Here is a 21,671-nt window from a genome sequence, read left to right on the forward strand (position 1 = left end):
TGTCCACACCCTCTACACCCTCTCACATATAATAATAATAAAAGGTGTGATTTTAACTTGATAGAAGTTAAGTACAAAGCTACATAATGGGCTATCTGTGTACTGCGCACCACGGGTTTCTAGCGTTGTCAGTCCACAGACATTCTGCTGTGCCACCAGGAGGGCTTAAATGTGCTTACTAGCTAATTCCGTAATTTCCGAAATACCCATTGATTTCAATACACCCCTTCTGAACGTTGGCATTTGCACATTAGAAAAAAAAAACAACTTTTTTTTTTCTTGTCTAAAAATAATTTTCCACGCATTTTTCTTAAGATAATTTGGACATTTCGTATTTATTCAAAGAATTATTGATGTTGATTAAATAACACTATGCATTAAAATATTATAGGTTTTTTGGTCGTGTTGTGCGTGACTTGAAGGGTCAGATACTATTTCTTCTTCCATAACACTATGCAATCTGCATTATTTTTGTTTATAAAATATGCAAACATCCCACGCTGATTTTCAGTAAATCAAATAAATTGATAATTAAGTAATCAAAATATGTGTTACTATCACGATAAGGATTAAGTTGTTTTTTAATCCCAAACATTGTATATTAAAATGTTTTATACACGCAACATAACTGGATTGTTTATATAAATATTTATTTACTTATCAGTTAGATGTCGCCACAGCACTACGTACATATTTCCAGGGGTGAAATATTTATAAAGTCTTTAAGTCATTTTAAACTTATTATTTTGTAACCTAAATTATTTGAGTGTCTGAATAAAGTTGTTCTCCTTCGCCAAATTTATGATTTTGACAAACTATTTAATGTTATAGATTTCTTTTATTTTCTTTAGGTTACTAGATGATGAATAAAGAAGAACTCAAAAAGGCCATAAATATTGGAAACAATATTTGCTAGTACCTTAAACAATGTCATCTCCAAAATCTGGGCCCGGCATGGCCAGGTGAATAAGGCACTCGACTCTTAATCTCAGGGTCGTGGGCTCGAATCCAGATTATAATATGACGGTCAATCCCACTATTCGTTGATAAAATAGTAGCCCAAGAGTTGGCGGTGATTACTAGCTATCTTCTCTCCAGTCTTACACTGCTAAATTAGGGACAGCTAGCACAGTTTAGCTCGAGTAGCTTTGTGTGAAATTCAAAAACAAGCAAACAAACCCTGGGTTTAGTTCACGTAGTTTCGATTGTAACGGCATTTCATTAACATATATTTATTTTAATATGAACGATTGTTTTAGTTAAATATATATTAATATTTAGAAATGTACGCCACTTCTTGTGTTAAATATGTATTGCGAAATTCTCCTCTATTTTATAAATTTGTAGAAGATTTTAGAGTAAAGAATCATCAATTGCAGATATATGTATTCAAATTCTAGTGACAGCCAGTATTGTTGCCAACTGAAATTTCTAGAACCTTGTCAAATGATTATAAAAGATAGTCATCAAACTCGCTGAGAAATAGCATATATTGTTAGTTTGCAACAGTTAGTATACTATAAACCTCAGAACTGATAACTGTGATAAATGCTTATTAATCGAAAAAAACTACCTATATTTGACCAAGAACGTTCATAGATGTCGAACACTACAAACCATTTAACTTTAGACGATAGCATTTTTACGAGGACATTAGATATTTTCCGCGGTTAAAAGTCAGCTTGTAAACGGCGTCAGTCCAGCGAATAAAAGAGTTAGCTAGCTTACTCGTAAAGTGAACTGCATCTATATCAACTTGAAAGTTATTATCATGCCAGATAGAGGACTTAATATTTTTTTAGTATATGAATCTTGTTGGCAATTATTATAAATTTGATACACATTCACATTAAATTAACTTTTAAATTAAAATTAAAAGTTCCAGCTATTTGAACTTGTACAACATCGCAAAAAATAAAAAATAAACGCCTCCCCAGTAACTCAACGGTATGTCTGCGGACTTAAAACGCTAAAAACCGGGTTTCGATACTCGTGGTGGGCAAACCACAGACAGCCCATTGTAGCTTTGTGCTTAATCAAAAACAACAACGCAAAATAATACAGAGGCTCGTCAGGTATACATTATAATACGTACGTATAATTTTGTATGTAAATATATTGAAGTGAACCAATGCCATTAACCTTTTTCTCGCTGCTTTCATTCATATAAGAAAAACTATAAAGACATTTAAGTTTGCGCATGTTGTTTTACCATTTATATTATACTTATGTAAATATATATTGTTTCCATAATCTTTCCAAATACAGACAAATACTATAAAACGAGTTTATTGTGTTATGATGCAGTTAAAGTTAAAATATTAATAACTAAATCAAACTTCAAAAAGATTGCAATATTTACAGAAATACTATGTACTATTCATGTTAATGTAACACAAATAATATTCAATAAATAGATTTATGTTGGAATGAACATGAATTCGTAAAATCAAAGTATTTTGATGGCTAAAAATTATTATACCAAGATATTGAGTCTTACATTTACTAAAGAAAAACAAAGAAATTCTATAAAGATATAAGACGAAACCCCAATTTTCAAATTTTAAAAAAAAACATCGATGCAAAAAATAGTAATAATGGACACTTCATAAAAAAGGCATAATGTCAAACAAACGAATACATTAAAATTTTAGAAATAAATAACTTCACTTTTGTCATGCTGCAATTATTATGTCAAATACATAATCAAATACCTAATTGGTTTACCGAAACGATTCATTAAGAAACACATCGACATAATTATACCAAATCCAGGTATTCATTAAGAAACACATCGACATAATTATACCAAATCCAGGTATTCATTAAGAAACACATCAACACATGTATACCAAATCCAGGTATTCACTAAGAAACACATCGACATATATACTATAATAATACCAAATCCAGGTATTCATTAAGAAACACATCGACATATATACTATAATCACAGCAAATCCAGGTATTCACTAAGAAACACATCGACATATATACTATAATTATACAAAATCCAAGTATGAAAATCAATATTTGTTTTTGTTTCGCTTGAGGCTATTCGAGGGCTATCTACGCTTGTCGTCCCTAATTTAGTAGTGTCAGAGTAGGTGGAAGACAGCTGATCATCACTACCTACCGCTAATTTCTTGCGTTACTCTTTTAACAACGAATAGTGGGATTGACCGTTACGTTAAAACGCACCCACTTCTAAAAGAGCGAGCATGTTTGGTGCGACGAGGATTTTAACCCGCGACTCTTGGATTACGAGTCGAGTGCTTTAACCACATGGCCATGCCGAGCGACAGTAATGAGAAGTACTTGTAGTTACTAAGGGTAATCGGCCCGGCATGGCCTAGCGCGTAAGGCGTGCTACTCGTAATCCGAGGGTCGCGGGTTCGCGCCCGCGTCGCGCTAAACATGCTCGCCCTCCCAGCCGTGGGGGTGTATAATGTGACGGTCAATCCCACTATTCGTTGGTAAAGAGTAGCCCAAGAGTTGGCGGTGGGTGGTGATGACTAGCTGCCTTCCCTCTAGTCTTACACTGCTAAATTAGGGACGGCTAGCACAGATAGCCCTCGAGTAGCTTTGTGCGAAATTTCCACACAAACAAACAAACTAAGGGTAATCTGAAACAAGTAACGTTGAGATGCTTGTTTCATATGGAGGATTACTACACAAAAAATATATTATTCCTTGTAGGATTTTTCTTTACTAATTAAAATACTTTTTATTGGTGTTTTAAATAGAAAGTTCTAACGTTCATGATTTTTGGGTTAAAAAGATTACACGTTCGCCAGTGGCGTAAGTAGAGGGGTGCAAGGGTGTACATCTGTCCTCGGGCGCAGCGTCGGGGGTGACGGCGCCACATTGATGTTACATAATTAGGAATGAATTTCAGAATGAAATGTTTTCCCCTCTTAACCAAGTAATGTCCAGTGTCCCATATATGAGAGTTGCAACGTCATGTGTCGCCACAATTTGGTTGTGATTTGGTCACGTTATACCATAACGCTGTCACTTCATAGCGAATAATCAACGTTGTTATGTAACATTGTGTGAACGTTGTGAAATGTACCATTATATGCTGTAAATCAGTAATCAGAACGCACATTACACGAGTACTTCACCGAACAAAGTCGGTAAATTGTCTATTACTTTATCCAGTTTTGCAATGCTACCATGACCTCAGCGCCTTGTCCTTCGGGAGTAACCGAACGGCTATAACAGATAATTGACCCCCGCAAGTCTGATAAAGCTGGAAACGAAGCCGAGAAAATCTAACACTGGACTAGATTGTGAATAGCAGATACAAGTCCGGGCCTTTCGCGCCTTTTCGGCATTGATCCTAAAATTGAAACGGGTGAGCGCGTAACCGAACCATAAGATTTTTGGATGCACCGTTATGTGCCCAAGGTGAAAATTATTGCTATAAAATCTAAAATTCGTTTATTCGTTGCAGTGTTCATGTATCGGTCATATTATTTGAAAAATACTCATAACGACTTCGTTGTTAAGGATAAATGTAATGGGGATTTGGTTTCAAATAGATTTAATATTTCCTATTCCTCTCACATTCTCCTGATCTCCTTTACCTATTAACTACTGATCGTTTGTTTGATCTACTCACGCTGTTTGCCCTAGCTTTTATCCCAAGCGCCCTAGCTAGCTTTTATCCCACCCAACTTCGGACCAAAGCGAAAGCGTAAACCCTTTCGTCAATAACTATTCTATTACTCGGGGGATTAAAAGCAGAAAAATGCGTAACAGTACAGTGATGTGCCAAAAAACATGATTTCCTATAATGTAATATTATAATTTATTATACAGCAGACAAGAAATTACGGAATCCTAATTTTAACAATGAGATATAATTGTTATATATACGTTGTTGGGCCATATAAATGGTGTCAAATTACACCTCTTGCTTAAAACTCATAATGTCAAAAGGATCGATAGGCCGAGTTTTCGCGATCCGTATTTGTACTGAAAATCAAGATCAAGCAAGCTTTTGCCCTTTTGCTCTACGCTAGTTTTTTTTCCTCGCTGAGCTCGTCTTAGTCATGGCATGACTAAACAAAGCATAGTAAATTACAACTTACTCTATTGCCAGTTGTGAAAGGTCTTTTAGTAAGTTAAAACTTATCCTGTTTTACCTGAGATTATCTATGGGATAGAAAAGATTGTCAGTTTTGGCTTTGGTGAGTGTGAAGCGACAAATTACCGACAGCATAAATTAATGTTATGTAGTAGTTAGTCTTTGGAAATTCTTAAAACTGTTTAACACCTTAAAACCTCCCCTTGTGGAGACTGCCAAATAAAACTGATGGTCCAAAGATTTTGAGATGCTTGTTAAAATGTTCTGGGATATTTCTAATCAGTGTGATATAATGGTCAGGGTCATGTAATTCTGTGATAAAATACTTAAGTCCTGTCTATTGACTTGAAGTTCCCTTGCATATTTGGTCTGGCATGGCCAGGTGGTTAAAGCACTCAACTCATAACATGAGAGTCGCGGGTTTGAATCCCCGTCACACCAAACATGCTCACCCTTTCAGTCATGATGTTGTTATAATGTGAGACTCAATCCCACTATTTGTTGGTAAAATAGTAGCCCAAGAGTTAGCAGTGGGTGGTGATGACTAGCTGCCTCCTATTTAGTCTTGCACTGCTAAATTAGGACTGCTACTGCAGATAGCCCTCACATAACTTTGCACAAAATTCAAAACAAACACACAATTTATGCATATTTACTCTTATTTAAAGGAACTTTGTAACTTTGGACAGTGACATACTGGAAAAAAAAACCTGTTTTGTTTATTGCAAGTAAATTTTGTTATTTTCGTGCCATTGAAAAATAATTTTGTTTCTCTTTTCTTCTCTGTTTATTTTTCAGAGGTTTCTAAAGAAGAAAATCAAGGAACGATATATGTCACGTCGCCGAGTGTGTAGGAGAAGAAAACAAAGTAGTACTAGTCAGGGAGATTCAGAATTAAGTGAAGGTGTAGTACTAGTCAGGGAGATTCAGAATTAAGTGAAGGTGTAGTACTAGTCAGGAAGATTCAGAATTAAGTGAAGGTGTAGTACTAGTCAGGAAGATTCAGAATTAAGTGAAGGTGTAGTACTAGTCAGGAAGATTCAGAATTAAGTGAAGGTGTACTACTAGTCAGGAAGATTCAGAATTAAGTAAAGGTGTAGTACTAGTCAGGAAGATTCAGAATTAAGTGAAGGTGTAGTACTAGTCAGGAAGATTCAGAATTAAGTGAAGGTGTAGTACTAGTCAGGAAGATTCAGAATTAAGTGAAGGTGTTAACATTTTTTTATTTTAATTTAACTACTACATGAAATAAAAGTAGATAACTACCAGTTCTGTAGTGCCTCGCTGGTACAGCTGTAACTCTACAGATTTACAATGTTAAAATTAGTGATTAAATTCCCCTCGGTGGACTCAGCAGATTGCCAAATGTGGCTTTGCTGTGAGAAAAACACACGCGCCATATCAATTAGTAAAAGGTAAAAAGATTCTTACCCAATATAGTTATCATAGAAAACTTTAATTCAACATTTTCTAACTCAAAAATACTTTAGAATTGGTTATTTTATCATTTTGTAACATTTTTTAAATAAAAATTGGAAAGAAAATTTAAAAAATGTAAACTTGTTTGCATACAGCTTTGAGGGAAATCTCTTGTAAATGGTGCAACTTTAAATTATTTTCAAATTTTCATTCCATCCCAAAACATTGGTTTATAGATAAATAAACTATCATACTTTAAATACATAATTAAACATTTTATGTTTCTTTCCTTATTTGTATTATTACAGTTTTTCAATTCCACCCTTTTATAATGTCACAGCATGTAGTCTGAACTACAATGAAGAAAAGCATAAAGAATATAGCTACAAATAAGGTTTGAATGCCATTAGATGGAGCATATTATAAACTGTTTCCATCAGTGTGAAGCAAGTAAAATATTTAAGCAGAGGTCCTCAGAGATGAACAGAGGAATCTTGTGAAAAGTTTAGTAAACATAAAACTAAACTAGAGATCTGATACTTTTATTTTTAGTTTCTTTAGGTGTGTTTCTCATTGTTAAAAGGTGTTTTTTGTATTAAATTATATCTGTTTGAAAGCTATGAAAAGTTTCTCTTACGACCAGACATTAGTTAAATTTAGAGGGTAGTGAAGGTAACACCAATATATTATTTTGATTCAAATCCTTATTTATTTTGTTAGGTTTATTATAAGTAAATAACACATGTAAAATAACTTGATGAAACTTACATGAATAGATGGCAAATGCCTGTTGGAGAAAAACAAGTGTAGATGATAACATTTGGAAAGTCTTCCACCTCTCGTCTTCAAGTGGAAGACTTCAAAATGTCATCCTCTACACTTGTGATTTTACAGCAGTTATCGTCCATTCAACTAAGTTTCATCACAAATACTCTGTTTAAACAAACAATCAAAGAATAGTAAAACAACGTGTTATTTTGTGAAGATAGATTGGTCAAGTCTAAGAATATGGTTAGCAAACATATTTTTAACTACTCTGACCACTGTGGTGGTGATACCTTTGTTAAAGTTCATGATGGTTGGTTATGAATAAATCTTTGTAACAGAAAGAGCCAGAAAATTTGAAAAGTATTAATTACTGAAGAAGGTATACAACAAATCTCAATAAAAAATGGATTTATTTTCATTATGATTGAATATTCATATCTTTTATCAGGCTTGCAAAACTGTGTCAATAAAGCACCAACTATCTGTACAAATGTAGCTGTTCTGTTTTCACAGTTTTCAGAAAATATTTACAGGGTCATCACTGTGACCAGTTGTACTTGGGCACAGTTTATAATTTGTCAAATTAGCTCTTCTGAGCCATTAGGTTTAAGTGTTTGCACTTTAGCACAGATGTGACACCATTTAAGAACTTTCATGAAATTGTATTTTGTAAACATGAAAATGTAATTATATAAAGCTGTAGGTTGGAATTTGGGTATTTGTCTGTAGTTTGCACTAAATACTATAAAAGTGATTTGGAAGTCAAGATAATGAAATTTCATATCCAGAAGTACTTAAAATATTATAATTGTAAATTATTCATAGTGAAATGGTAAAACACCCTTTATGTTAAAAATGTAAAACTGTGACAGTTATGCTGTACAACATAGTGATTAAATGCTAACAAAGCTTTGTGGAAACTTAACGATAACCACGATGTCACATTACATTTCCCAGATAAATATTCTTCAAGATTTTAATACATTTCACCATTTCAACTTGTGACTGGTTAGATATCTCACAATAATGTTAATATGATATTTTTATTTTTAAAAAATTTCAGGATTGGTAATTTTCAATTTTGTTTGTATAAAATACATCTTTACTATAAAAAATATTGTCTGGTCATTAGTAACTTTAGTGACACAGATTTTATCTATCATTATTATTTATCTCAGATGCATTGCATGGTATTTTTAAATATTGTAAGTATATATTTTAAAGTGTCTAACAGATTGTATTATTTCTGTATAAAATTGTTCATTATTATTACGTTCTTTATGACAGACTTTTTTACTTTGAAAATAATTTATGTTTTGCAATAGTTTATGTCAAACAACCTCATGTTGGATTAAAGTTATTAATGGTATTTATCAAGTTTTGGACTTCATCATAACGATGACCAGAACAGTTTAAAATAGTTCCAATTTATCTTCTTCATTTTTATGACTTCTGATAGATCAGATATTATTATTTCTTTGTTTTTTCTTGTCACATTTTTGAGGTTTATTTCAGTAATAACTTTATATTTTTCATTTATCTCTTTGTTATAGATATTTAAATATAAAACTTTATAATTTCTCAAATGTGTGTCAAAATTCTTTATCATGTAAATTAGGGTTTCCCAGAATGGTTGATATTGATCCCCTTGGTTTGGTGAGACTGTAAAGGGGTGAATAAGGACTTAAGTGTTGATAGGAGGACAGAAATAACTCCTGTGCTAAAGTTGGCCTATGCATCTAACTGCTGTATGACTCTCCAAGTTTGTATGTTGTTAAAACTGCAATTAGTCATGTAAATGGTTGGACTTCTGAAGAGACAGAGAAATAGGTTTAATGTTAGAAACTTCAGGGACTTGAGACTCAAACTCTGAACCCTACAGTCCGATATTCATCAGGCAACTTTTAGAGAAAACCTCATTCTTTTTCACATTTTATGTTTCCTAATGATTGCATCATAAAAGTTGATTATATTTTGAAGTTTCACTTCGAATTTATGTTCTAAGAATTTGAGAATCAGTGACCGCTTTATAAATTTCTAAAGGGGTCAGCATCTCAAAAGGCTTTAGGAAATCCTGATATTATTTTGATACATTTAGGTGTATGGTATACGACGTACTTGTGCTGTTTATGACCTCCAAGTTCTTATCATTCATGTTCTATGTAAAGTATAAAATCAGTGGCCTTTTTTAATCATTTCAAACCAGTTCATGTGTTTGGTCGAATAAACGTACGACAAAAAATTTGTCATTATCAATTGCTAACTAATTTCTGTGTGTTATGAAAACAATGATTCAGGTCATTCTGAGTCAGACTTAGAAGAACAGCAGTGACACAGCTAGTTGCACCAGTGGTAGTATAACTGAGCATGGAGTCGAAGAAGAAGAGTTGAGTGACTACGGTGAGCACAGTGGACTTAGTGTTGAGAGTGTCACGAGCACTGCTGTTGACTGCAATGGAAGACTAGAAGAAAATTTGACTAGTAATAAGGCAGTTCTGCAAAATGGACTTGATTGTATTAGCATTAAAAGTAAAAATTTTGTTACATAGTGTTATTTTATGCTCAGATTGATAAAAATAAGTGTCTGGTATTTCAGTTTTAAACATTTTTGTTTTGAATAATATTTTAATATGATGAATGTTTTTGTCAGTCTTTGGATATAGTCAACACCAAAATATCTTTTTGAGTAATATCATCCTAAATATAGGTCTCTAGTGGAACAGGAATTGACACCCTCAGTAGTTGAAGTCATTAAAATCATCAACCAAGAAGGACTTTTGCCGGTTATCAAAGTTGTTGCTGATTGGCTAATCATCAATAGTGACATTATTGTAACTTATGGAGAGGTGATTAAAGCTGTTATTTTGTTTGTTTAAATTCTGGTATATTTATGTTAAATTGTAATTTTTCTGGAGTGTTGTTATCTTACTACAAGTTATTTTAAACTGTGGTCTTCATATATGATATCACTATTTTTGCTTTAAATAACCAATTTGTTCTAGCATTTGATTTATATAAATATGTATGACTAATTGCTATTTGATCATTTGATATCGTATGGTAATTTTTATATGGAATCAAACTTTTGATATGCACTGCTGGCCAAAACCTTAAAGCCAGTGAACATGAAAAAAATATGCATTTTGCATTGTTAGACTCAACCACTTATTTGAGTCGAGCTTGAAAGATGAAAATAAGAAAAGGGAAAATAAAAATAAAAATCTTTTAGCATTTAATAGGGAAAATGTGAACACTATGAAATTAGCCTAAATACTAGCTGGTCAAAAGTTTAAGACCATACAGAAACGAAGCGTTAATCGGTAAACACGTAATGAAATTTAGTCATTTGTGTTCAAGCATTAGTATTGTCAACATCTCTCACTGACATCTCCTGTGTTACATTGGGTAAAAACATGGCAAAGGCTAAAAAGTTGACAGAGTTTGAACGTGGCAGAATTGTTGAGCTGCAAAAGCAAGGTCTCTCTTAATGTTGCAAATTTCTTAAAAGACCCTGAAAGATATGCAATGAGAATTTCAAGTGGTTGGGCCAAGAAAATTTCACCGGTGTTGAGCAGTGTTGATGCAGAATGTAGATCAAGAACAATAAGATGGCATCTGTGAGAGAAAGGCTTTGAAAACTGTAAACGTCTTCAAAGGCCATGCCTCCTTCCACACCATGAAACAGCTCAGTTAAACTTTGCTGAGAAGCACCAAACATGGGACCTAGAAAAGTGGAAGAAGGTTTTGTTCTCTGATGAGAAAAAATTTAACCTGGATGGTCCAGATGGCTTCCAACGTTACTAGCACGATAAGGATATCCTGGGGTACTTTCTCCTTCCAGTATTATACAGGGGCATCAAACAGCAGCTGGTTACATTGGCATGTTGGAGAGAGCATCCTTATTGACTGAAGGCCCTTACTTTTGTGAAAATGACTGGATCTTTCACAAGAACAATGCTGCAATCCACAATGCCCACAGCACAAAGGACTGTTTCATGGCGAATAACGTGATTCTTTTGGACCATCCAGCGTGTTTGCTCAAACTGAACCCCATTGAAAATGTTTGGGGGTGGATAGCAAGGTCTTTGATGTGAAAGAATTAGCAAAAGTATAATATTACTACATATATATAGACAGACAGACCAACACCTGGTAGTTGTTGTGAACTTACTGGACTGCTTTAAGTTGCTGTAAGTTTAATGCTTGGTATTTTCTGATGCTAGTCCTCCAAGTGTTCAAGGTTTTGTCTGGAATGGACCAGAATGGAAACAAACACAGCCTTTGCTAGAGGACTTTACCCTATGTGGACTAGCCCCACTTGAGAATTTTCACCTTCAGTTGGAATTTGATACATCCTATGGACTTAGTTCGAAAGAAGAAGTTAGTAATTGTTGATTTAAGTCAAATTAAATTACGTGATTTATTTGCTTACACATAATAATAAAAACTCTGAATATGCAAAAGAAGTAATCTAGTAAAAGAAGAAAACTATCACATTTTGACATAATAACCTTCTACAATATAAATATTTATCTCTGCTTAGTTTTTTTGTTGTAGTTATTTGGAATTTTTAAAAGAAGTTCTATATGTGGAATTCTGACTAACCAGTTGTTATTTCATCTAGAAAGAGTTGAATATGTAGTTTTTTTTTGTATTACATGGTTGATCTTTATATTATAAATAATTATTATGTTACTGTGTAGTAAATTAAAACTTTATTGGATGATAAAACTTAAGTTTTTGTACAAATAATTTAGTGCACTTACCCCTGTCACAACTCACATTTCATCCTTCCATAACTTAGAAATAACAACGTACTTTTGTTCAGGCAAATGTTTCAACATTTTCTGCAGATGTTCTTCAGGTAAGTAGCTTAAGTGGGATGTGTGGAAGGCTGTAAGCTTACAACTAACCCTGTAAAAGTGATATATTACAACAGTCTCTCTGTAATAACTTATAGTTGTTTGGCTCTGTTTCTTTGTTGTTGTTTTCCTGAATTACACGTTGTACTCAAGTTTAGTGATTGCATAAAGGCTTCTACAAGTCATTATATGCTAGTGGTTTATGTCTATTTAATTTGTGTAACGAGAGTGATGTAAGATTGTGGGATATAACACTGGAACATTCATTGTAACTGAACAATGTCATATATATGTTGTTACTGCCTTCATTCTGTGTAAACATAGTTACTTTTGTTACTTCAGTATCCAAACTTTTGTCATGAGAACACTGAAACTGGCCAGTTTAGATAAAATGCTTTGTTTTTTTTTTTTGCTCTCTAGCTTTATTAGTTCTCTTAACTTTTTACAATTATTTTGTGTGTTGTAATAATTAATGTTTATTTACCTGTTAGATATCAGTGGATATGTATTCTGGAATATCATATTATACTACTAATATGTAGACTTTTTGAGGGAAAAAAAAAGTTTATAAATTAATGTACACAATATTAATGAGATTGTTCAAAAGTGTTAAGTTGAATTTTGTGTTTAGATTTGATTTTTTCACACAAGTGTATGAGCTAAAATGCATACATAAACATTTGTTTTTTTTTGCTTGTGGTGTTACTAGGTTTTTCTCCGCATACAGTGTCTTCACAATTTTGGCCAGTTATTAGCTAGGCTCCCAAAGACAGGAGTCAATTTTAACTCTGAAAAAGAATGCTTTACTGCAAGTAGCACAGAAAAAAGTTTCAGTGGAGCTGTAAGTACTGAGGCTGTAAGTTTATAACAATCTAAATGTTATTGTGTTATTGACTAGTTACTGGTGTCCATCTCTAAATGTTATTGTGTTATTGACTAGTTACTGGTGTCCATCTCTAAATGTTATTGTGTTATTGACTAGTTACTGGTGTCCATCTCTAAATGTTATTGTGTTATTGACTAGTTACTGGTGTCCATCTCTAAATGTTATTGTGTTATTGACTAGTTACTGGTGTCCATCTCTTTTTCATAACTGTTTCTTTGTACACTTCTCTTTTGTTCTTTTTTTTCTGTTTCTGTTATAAGCATTAATGATAAACCAAAAATTTGAATTTGATGCCGACTGAAGAAATGTGTAAATATTATAATTAAAGAGTAAGTGAATATTTGTTTGAAACTTCCTGATGAAACCATAAACAACAGAAGAGTTTTGGAGAAAGAAAACTAACACTGGAAGTTTTTGTCTGACTTGTATGCACCATTATTCCAAAAACTGAATTGTGAATTTTTTATTAACTTTAGAGAAGTATTGAATTAATTTCATACTTCTGTTTTATGTCATTACACAAGAAGAAACCTTGCACTAATTACTAAATGATATATATATATATATATAAATGTGTGTGTGTGTGTGTGTGTGTGTATAGTTTCTAGGCAAAGATGAGACTTGTTTAGTTTAGTGCCTGGGTTTTAACAAGCAGAATAAATTGCTTTGTTTTTATTTAACCTGTTAAATTTTATTCAGGTATTTGTTGTTTTCAAGAGTATTTTTTAGTGTTAATCTTTTGAATTAATTATATTTCTCAGGGAGTTGAGCAACCTGTAGGTCAAAGAAAACAGATGATGTGGAACATGGCTCATCTGTGGTTGAAGGTAGGAATGTTGTGAAAAATATATTGTCATGACTCTATAGTATTATTACAAATATAAATATATGTTAACTGTCTTATGTTGTATAAAGCATATCAGTTTATGATGTCAATTTATTTTTTATATATTTTTTGTTCTTGTTTGCAAATTCTACTTGACTAATATTTTAATGTTAGTGAATTTTCCTTTAGTATACAAATTTTTTAAATGATGAAACATATCAGTAATATTTTTTTGATTCATATGTCTAATATTTCACTGATATGGGTATGTGGATCTAGGCTGAAGTGAATGATTTGGAATCTAAAGTGAAAGGAGGAGGATTTCCCCAACTTTCCCCTTATCTGGTTCCTGACATTAGCTCCTTCTGTCAACATTTGGCATTGTTAAAGCAGCTGAGATTATCCAAGAGATTTGTTATTGTTGTGCCATCTGTTGGTAAGTACATTCAGTAGCACAATTTACTTCTATTAGTTTTTGCTTCGTAATTAATAAATAAAACTGAAGGTTATAGATACTCTTGTTGAGTCAAGTTACTCAGCACAATATGAAAGTCAAACATAGAAAATTGTGTTATTCCCTTCTTACTCAGAGAGGTTGTTCCACTATAATTACTTCTAGAACCTTCTAAATGTGTGTTGAAAGTTTTTAATACAAATTTGTATTTCATCTGCTATTTTCTCAATTTTAACACTATATGGGTGCTCTCTGTTTGACTGGCCTTGTAACCAACACAACAAAACATGATATCTTAATTATCCTTTCCTTCTTTTTAGGATGACTGCAGATTTCAGCAGAAAATTACAATTATTTATCCTAAATGGCAACAAGCTTGTAACAGTGTACTTCTGTTTTTAATTTTGTTTTGTTTCTCTTTTATTCATGCTTCATTATAATCTATAGTAACAAAGTGCAGGGATTTTATTTTAAAAACAATTAGGATACATCACCTATCATCTAGCAACATATATTCTTTGTGCATTCCTCAAGGCAACAAAATTCCCATTTACCTTTTTTTTTTAATCTAACCTATTAAATTTTTAATTTGTACATTTTAGGACTTTTTGGTTAAAGTTTACACATCTATATAAAAAAAAAACATGTTAAAGAAAAAAATTCAACACTTCAGGATTGAAACCTTTTTGATCTTGGAAGCTGATCTTCATTGAACCTAAGTTGGTTGTCCCAAAAATAATTGTATAATTTTCAAATACTCATTTTGGAAATAAAGTTCAAAGAGTAAAACAGAATTACTGATACTTATCTTTCTTTCTAACTTACCTACTTATGAAAAGGTTTAAAAAATTTCATTACCTAGTGGAATACTGATATCCTTTTACTAAAATGAAACAAAGACATTACAGTCACGTAGGTCATAGAATGGCTTTTTTATTGATTATAAATATGTAACGTTAACAAGAAAGCATGAGTAAATAAATAATTTAGAAAGAGATCAGATATTCTTATTTTAATTTCTGGCCTGTTAGTACCTGTAATCAAAGTATCTAATTACGAAGTATTGTAACACTTAAATGGAAGAAAGAAAGCTTAAAACAAATAATTCAGAGCTAAAAGGTATTGTGTGACATGTAGAAATAAAGATTAAAAATTGACATAAATATATCCTTTTTAAACTAATTGAAACTTGAATTGTAAATTATGTATTGATGCCAAGCATTTTCACGTGCATTGACAATAAAGTTGTTTAATTGCATTTTAACTGTAACTTAGTAAAAATTATGATGTGCACTGAACACCACTATATGACTTGAAGCAATAATTCAGAGTTCAATATTCATTAAGTATTTTTTTTCTCCTAATTATAAGTGCTTTTTTTGTGTGTTTGGCAAATGTAAGACATGATAGTTTGAATGTGATTTTATTAAAACTACTTCTTTGTTTCCTCACTTGTTATTAGTGACAGCTAGTCTTGATGAACGTAAGAAAGAAAGTGTGGGAGCAAGAGAAGCAATTAGGTGGCTGGAAAATGAACTGAGGCATGGAACTAGGTGAGTAACGTTTTTTAGTTTTTACTGAATAACCTACAAGTAAGAATGTTGTGTTGGAATACAAGAAAATGTCTGCAAAAGTATAATATTTATCCAACCATATATTTTTATATTCAGTTAAAAAAAATTAAAAACTAACATGTAATATACGTGTATTGTGTGGGAAAAAATACTTTGATTCTGTAACCTCCATTATTTTGGTTAAATAATTCATAGTTTATAATGTTAAAAACCATGTTTTAATACCTGTGATGAGCGCAGCACTGATTGGTAGCTCATTGTGTAGTTTGATTTTAAACACTAACCTGTTACCATACTCTTTTTGGTTTGGAAGTATAATTTGTCATCGGTTATTATTATTATTTGTTTGTTTGTTTTTTTCAATTTTTCTGTGCAAGTTTCATCTATGTTTTTATTCCCAATCTTGAAAATTGAAAATATTTTTTCCAACTTGTAAAAAAAAAATAATCCCCTACGTCACAAATTGGAAATTATCTCTATTCTTATATTTGCACTTGTTATTTCAAAATTCTAGGCATAGTTAAAAAACATTCTTTATCTTTCAGAAGTCAGACTCCATTTGTCACCTTGTAATAATTTTCATCTTTCAAAAAAAAATTAAATTCAATAAAACTATTGCTGCTATTTCTTAATATTTTCAGCTGGAAAATGATTGTTGTGAGGCAAATATTTTTGACTTAGTTATTACTTGCCATCATATCATTTATAAACATCTAACTAGGGTTACACTACCTCTTTGTTTATTTCTGTATATAAATATATAATAATAAATAAATTGGAAACATTGTTTTGAATTGGTTTGATAGTATAAAAGGTACTAATATTGTTGAGTTTGTTTCTATGTATAAGTGTAATGATAATTAGGTTTAGGATATTTTCAAAACCTCATTAAAAAAAGAGTAATTTCAAGTAACCAATCTTGGATTGAAGACCAGAGCTTACAAGTGTCTCATCCTGGTCCTCTAGACAGAGGTTGGTGTCAAGGCCGAGAATGTTTAAACTAAGAGCAGTGGTGAGAATTTTGAAGACAAGACCACAGTCAGTAGTGCAGTTTTATTAAATGAGATAAGTTTGGCTTAAAATAGACACTTTTGATACAATCATAACAGTCATAAATAGAAAAGTCTTAAAGAATAGGCTAAATAAGTTTTTGGTCAAAACAAAGATAAGGTTTGCGTCTTTACAGAATATACTTTGTTATAGTGGTACTCAAATGTTTTATGTTACTGCCAATAACAACAACAGATACACAAGTTTTACAAAGTGCAGTCCATCCCAGAATTTTTTGGTTGGAATTTCATCTTAACATCTGATGTACTACAAAATGGGATACTTCTCTTTGACACTGTATTGTGATTATTATTATTATTATTGCTTGCCTATTAATAATAATAGTTAGAAAAGAAGTACCATTTGATAAATATATTTTTATAAGCTATGTCACAAAAATTACCAGTTTATTACATTTTGTATAGCATTGCCAAATCAATGTGAAAACTTTTTTCTCTAACTTTATTGTTATTTTGAACTAAACCTCTGAAAATTAATGCAAAGAATACCTGAGCACATCCCTGTAATATCAGGACTACAACACAGGAATCATTTTTCAAAGTTCCTTAACAACTATTGCCATCCTTTCATAGGTTTATCAGTGACTTTTGGAAATTTGTTTTTTTTGTTTTTTTCAAATTTAGCTGTTGGTTATTTATTGAAGCCACTTGTGTGCATTTTACATGAAGAGAGGTTAAACAAAAATATTTATTAAATCCGTTTATAATCTGTTTGGTCTCAATGATCTTTGCCTTTCATTTTTAACACGTTAGATTCTGTTTTTTCAACGGAGAAATTTGAATATGCAAACTTGACAATTTTGGGCTGAATAAAAAAAAAATTAAAACTGTTCCTTTAATTCTGAGAATTTTTGTGTGTGTATGTTTTACTAGGTACAGAGTATTACTAGTGACAAACAGAAGGTTAAATCTAAAATATGTGTGGTGTTTATCATACTACTCTTACTGTAGAAGTTTTACCTCAGAACTGCTTTCAGTATTGGTAAAGGTAATTCATCTTTCTTCAGAAATTTATATTGATTTTAAAATAGTGAACTTTGGTGTAGATAACTGATTTTCAGTGCAAACTGGGATGCATGAGACAGAAGAGACATGTATCTTTGCTTAAGTTATAATTATTATTGCAAGTAGAAATCCTATGCTAAATGTCATTTTCATTTAAACAATGACTCAAAATATGTATAAGGTATTTTTAATTGAGTACAGGTATCATACTTTAGTAACTTGGTATTCATTGAGCTACCACAATAAACAAATTCTGTAGTAGTCTTAGTTTTGAATGGATGTCGTAAATAACTCCTGGATACTTAGGTGAGAATCTCTGGTTTGTAACAAGGCAGTTTAAGTTATTGTTATATGTTATATTAGTATTTTCAAAATACAGTAACTTTTTCACACAAATAAGCTGTGAATGAAGTGCTTTTAAGTGAAGGATATTTCTGTCTATTATTAGTAAAATGCTGTTCCTTTCAAATCGGAATTTCAAAATTTGATTTTAATTTGTTATTAAGATCATTGATATTTATGAATATCAAAAACCAAATTATCTATATTTATTGTAATCACAGAAAAATAAGAATAAACAATAACTCATAATAATTGCCTTTGCCTTTAACATTTTTTCGTTCTTCATGTTTTGATACTGAATTTATTCACATTTATACATACACAAGGTGCCTAGTTTGGTAAAAGATAAAGTAACATTTAAATAATGAATTTATTCTGTTCTGTTTTTCTGTGACATTTCAGACATTTTTCAGGAAATAAATACCATGTGACATAGAAACTGTCTATTTTGTGGTTAATATAAGAAACCTATTTTTTACTGGGTTGGATATTGCTGCAGCATATACTACACTGTTTTTTATAGTACACATGAAATCTTTTTAACATTATAGTAATATGTGCACACAAAAAAATGTATTTAATTTTTAGTAAATATGAGGTCTTTAACGTTTTAGCTTTCTTATTCATTTCTACCGTAGATTTTTGTTTATTTCATTTATTTCTTACTTTATGTATTGATCAACACTTGCCACAATCAGGTCAAACTGTGAACATCATGATTTTTTTAGAGTTACATTCAAGATTTAATTAAACTATGTCGTTATTATGTATGAATAAAGTTGGCATCAAAATTTAATTAATATTTTATAAACTTTAAGTTCTTAACTTTACAAGGATTTATTTTTAAAATGCCCAGTTTCTTTTGATATGAGAACGTGATGCTTGCTTTGCAGGTTTTTTCTTCTTCTCTGATTTATTTATCAACTCTCTGAAAAGTACAAAATTTAACATAAATTACTCATTATGATATAGATATTACTCAGGCAAAACATAATTTTCATAACCTTCTTGTTACTTGTTTACAGAGCCATAAACCAGAAAATCAGAACCACCTTGCAACACCCATCTGTCATATCCTGTCTTACACAAATTGCCAACAGTTCACTTGGATATTTTATACCATATTATTTATAATGAATGGAAAGCCAAAGCTGTAATCTATAAAATGATGTATTTTTGTACATTGTCTGTTTCCATTTTTAGTTTCACATTTGTTCTCACTGGCATCACATCAACAAGCTCAGCTGGATTTTGAGGCTCTTATCACGTAGTTAGAAAGCCGGAAAAATTATGATAATTATTGGAGATGTGTAATTCATCCATGTAATTTTTCTTTATTTTCTGATGTACATCAAATAATAACAATAAGTTAGATGAGGTAAGATAAAGAGAAATAATAATAAACATTCTTCACAAGATTTTTCTTACTGTTATGTAATTTGATATGGCAATTTAAGCTTTGAGTTTCCAAGTAACTTACTACTTGTATGTGATGGGATTATTAGTTGGAGGCAGTTCAAAGGGCAATAAAATTTAAGTAAAATCAGATGTCTACTGTTTAAATGTAGTTTGATGTTACATGTGAAGTTGCTTGAGAATGAAAAATGAAAAGATAATTTAGGTCAACTTTGTATATAGGGTACTGAAAAGTAAATTTTATAATTATTGAAAAGGTTTTTAGAGATTACATAAATTAGTAAAATGTCAAATGAATAAAAGTATTTTTAATTTTAACATGAAAGTCACTTTGCACTTGGACTAGTTAATAAAACTACTTGATAAATTCAGAGGCAAACCTTTATTAACAAGTACTTCATTAAAAATATGTATTTTTTATATACAGAGGTCTTGTAATGTTTACTGCCAAATTGTGTGAAAATACTAAAATATTAAAAGTAATAGTATGGAATTGATAATGAGTATAAAATTGTTACAAACTATTTTATATGGTAAATAGTAATAGTATGGAAATGATAATGAGTATAAAATTGTTACAAACTATTTTATATGGTAAATAGTAATAGTATGGAAATGATAATGAGTATAAAATTGTTACAAACTATTTTATATGGTAAATAGTAATAGTATGGAAATGATAATGAGTATAAAATTGTTACAAACTATTTTATATGGTAAATAGTAATAGTATGGAAATGATAATGAGTATAAAATTGTTACAAACTATTTTATATGGTAAATAGTAATAGTATGGAAATGATAATGAGTATAAAATTGTTACAAACTATTTTATATGGTAAATAGTAATAGTATGGAATTGATAATGAGTATAAAATTGTTACAAACTATTTTATATGGTAAATAGTAATATTATGGAAATGATAATGAGTATAAAATTGTTACAAACTATTTTATATGGTAAATAGTATAGTATGGAATTGATAATGAGTATAAAATTGCTACAAACTATTTTATATGGTAAATAGTATAGTATGGAAATGATAATGAGTATAAAATTGTTACAAACTATTTTATATGGTAAATAGTAATAGTATGGAAATGATAATGAGTATAAAATTGTTACAAACTATTTTATATGGTAAATAGTATAGTATGGAATTGATAATGAGTATAAAATTGTTACAAACTATTTTATATGGTAAATAGTAATATTATGGAAATGATAATGAGTATAAAATTGCTACAAACTATTTTATATGGTAAATAGTATAGTATGGAAATGATAATGAGTATAAAATTGCTACAAACTATTTTATATGGTAAATAGTAATAGTATGGAAATGATAATGAGTATAAAATTGCTACAAACTATTTTATATGGTAAATAGTAATATTATGGAAATGATAATGAGTATAAAATTGCTACAAACTATTTTATATGGTAAATAGTATAGTATGGAAATGATAATGAGTATAAAATTGCTACAAACTATTTTATATGGTAAATAGTAATAGTATGGAAATGATAATGAGTATAAAATGGTTACAAACTTGGTTTATTTGACCGAGCTCATGTGAATAAGATTAATTAAAAGCAGCTACATACATTTTTGTTACCAATATGGTTTACACACTTCCAATTCCATCTGGAAGGTGCACAAATCCCTTTGGTAGCTGAAATCAAGTTCTTAGGACTTCTTCTTGACAGTAAGCTGACTTTTATTCCACATATTTAATTAGCTTAAAGACAAATATACAACAGTACTGAATATGCTTTGCATCCTCTTTTCCACCTCTTGGGGAGCTAATAAGTGCTCTGTACTTCAGATCTATAATTTTATCTAAGAAGGACTGTCAGTCTCTAGACTGTACTTCATCCAGGGGCTTCCTGCATTTCACCAGTCCAGAGTTTGTAAACAAAATCATATGAAGATTACTTCTCGTATGTTTT

At 31.0% G+C, this 21,671-nt stretch overlaps 1 protein-coding gene across 18 annotated transcripts in view; it reads left to right on the forward strand.

Annotated features, from left to right (window-relative positions):
- Positions 1 to 5,005: 5,005 nt before the first annotated feature.
- LOC143222580 (nonsense-mediated mRNA decay factor SMG5-like) overlaps positions 5,006 to 21,671 on the forward strand; it is a 33,402-nt gene continuing 16,736 nt past the window's right edge. For 3 of the 18 annotated variants that reach the window (XR_013012340.1, XR_013012343.1, XM_076449260.1), the window contains exons 1-7: positions 6,329 to 6,510; positions 9,990 to 10,128; positions 12,854 to 13,000; positions 13,792 to 13,857; positions 14,136 to 14,292; positions 15,773 to 15,863; positions 16,815 to 16,922. Coding sequence is in view for 13 of the 18 variants with exons in the window: in XM_076449260.1 (XP_076305375.1) it covers positions 6,410 to 6,510; positions 9,990 to 10,128; positions 12,854 to 13,000; positions 13,792 to 13,857; positions 14,136 to 14,292; positions 15,773 to 15,863; positions 16,815 to 16,922 (809 nt within the window). In the remaining 5 variants the exon portion in view is untranslated. Of the gene's footprint in view, positions 5,199 to 5,893; positions 6,000 to 6,321; positions 6,511 to 9,579; positions 9,812 to 9,989; positions 10,129 to 12,853; positions 13,001 to 13,791; positions 13,858 to 14,135; positions 14,293 to 15,772; positions 15,864 to 16,814; positions 16,923 to 17,827; positions 17,943 to 19,326; positions 19,657 to 21,671 lie in introns of those variants that run through there. The other 15 variants (XM_076449259.1, XM_076449251.1, XM_076449250.1 and 12 more) reach the window with 15 other exon arrangements.

This window comes from Tachypleus tridentatus, chromosome 8 (assembly GCF_004210375.1).
Source record: "Tachypleus tridentatus isolate NWPU-2018 chromosome 8, ASM421037v1, whole genome shotgun sequence".
NCBI classification, from domain to species: domain Eukaryota; kingdom Metazoa; phylum Arthropoda; class Merostomata; order Xiphosura; family Limulidae; genus Tachypleus; species Tachypleus tridentatus.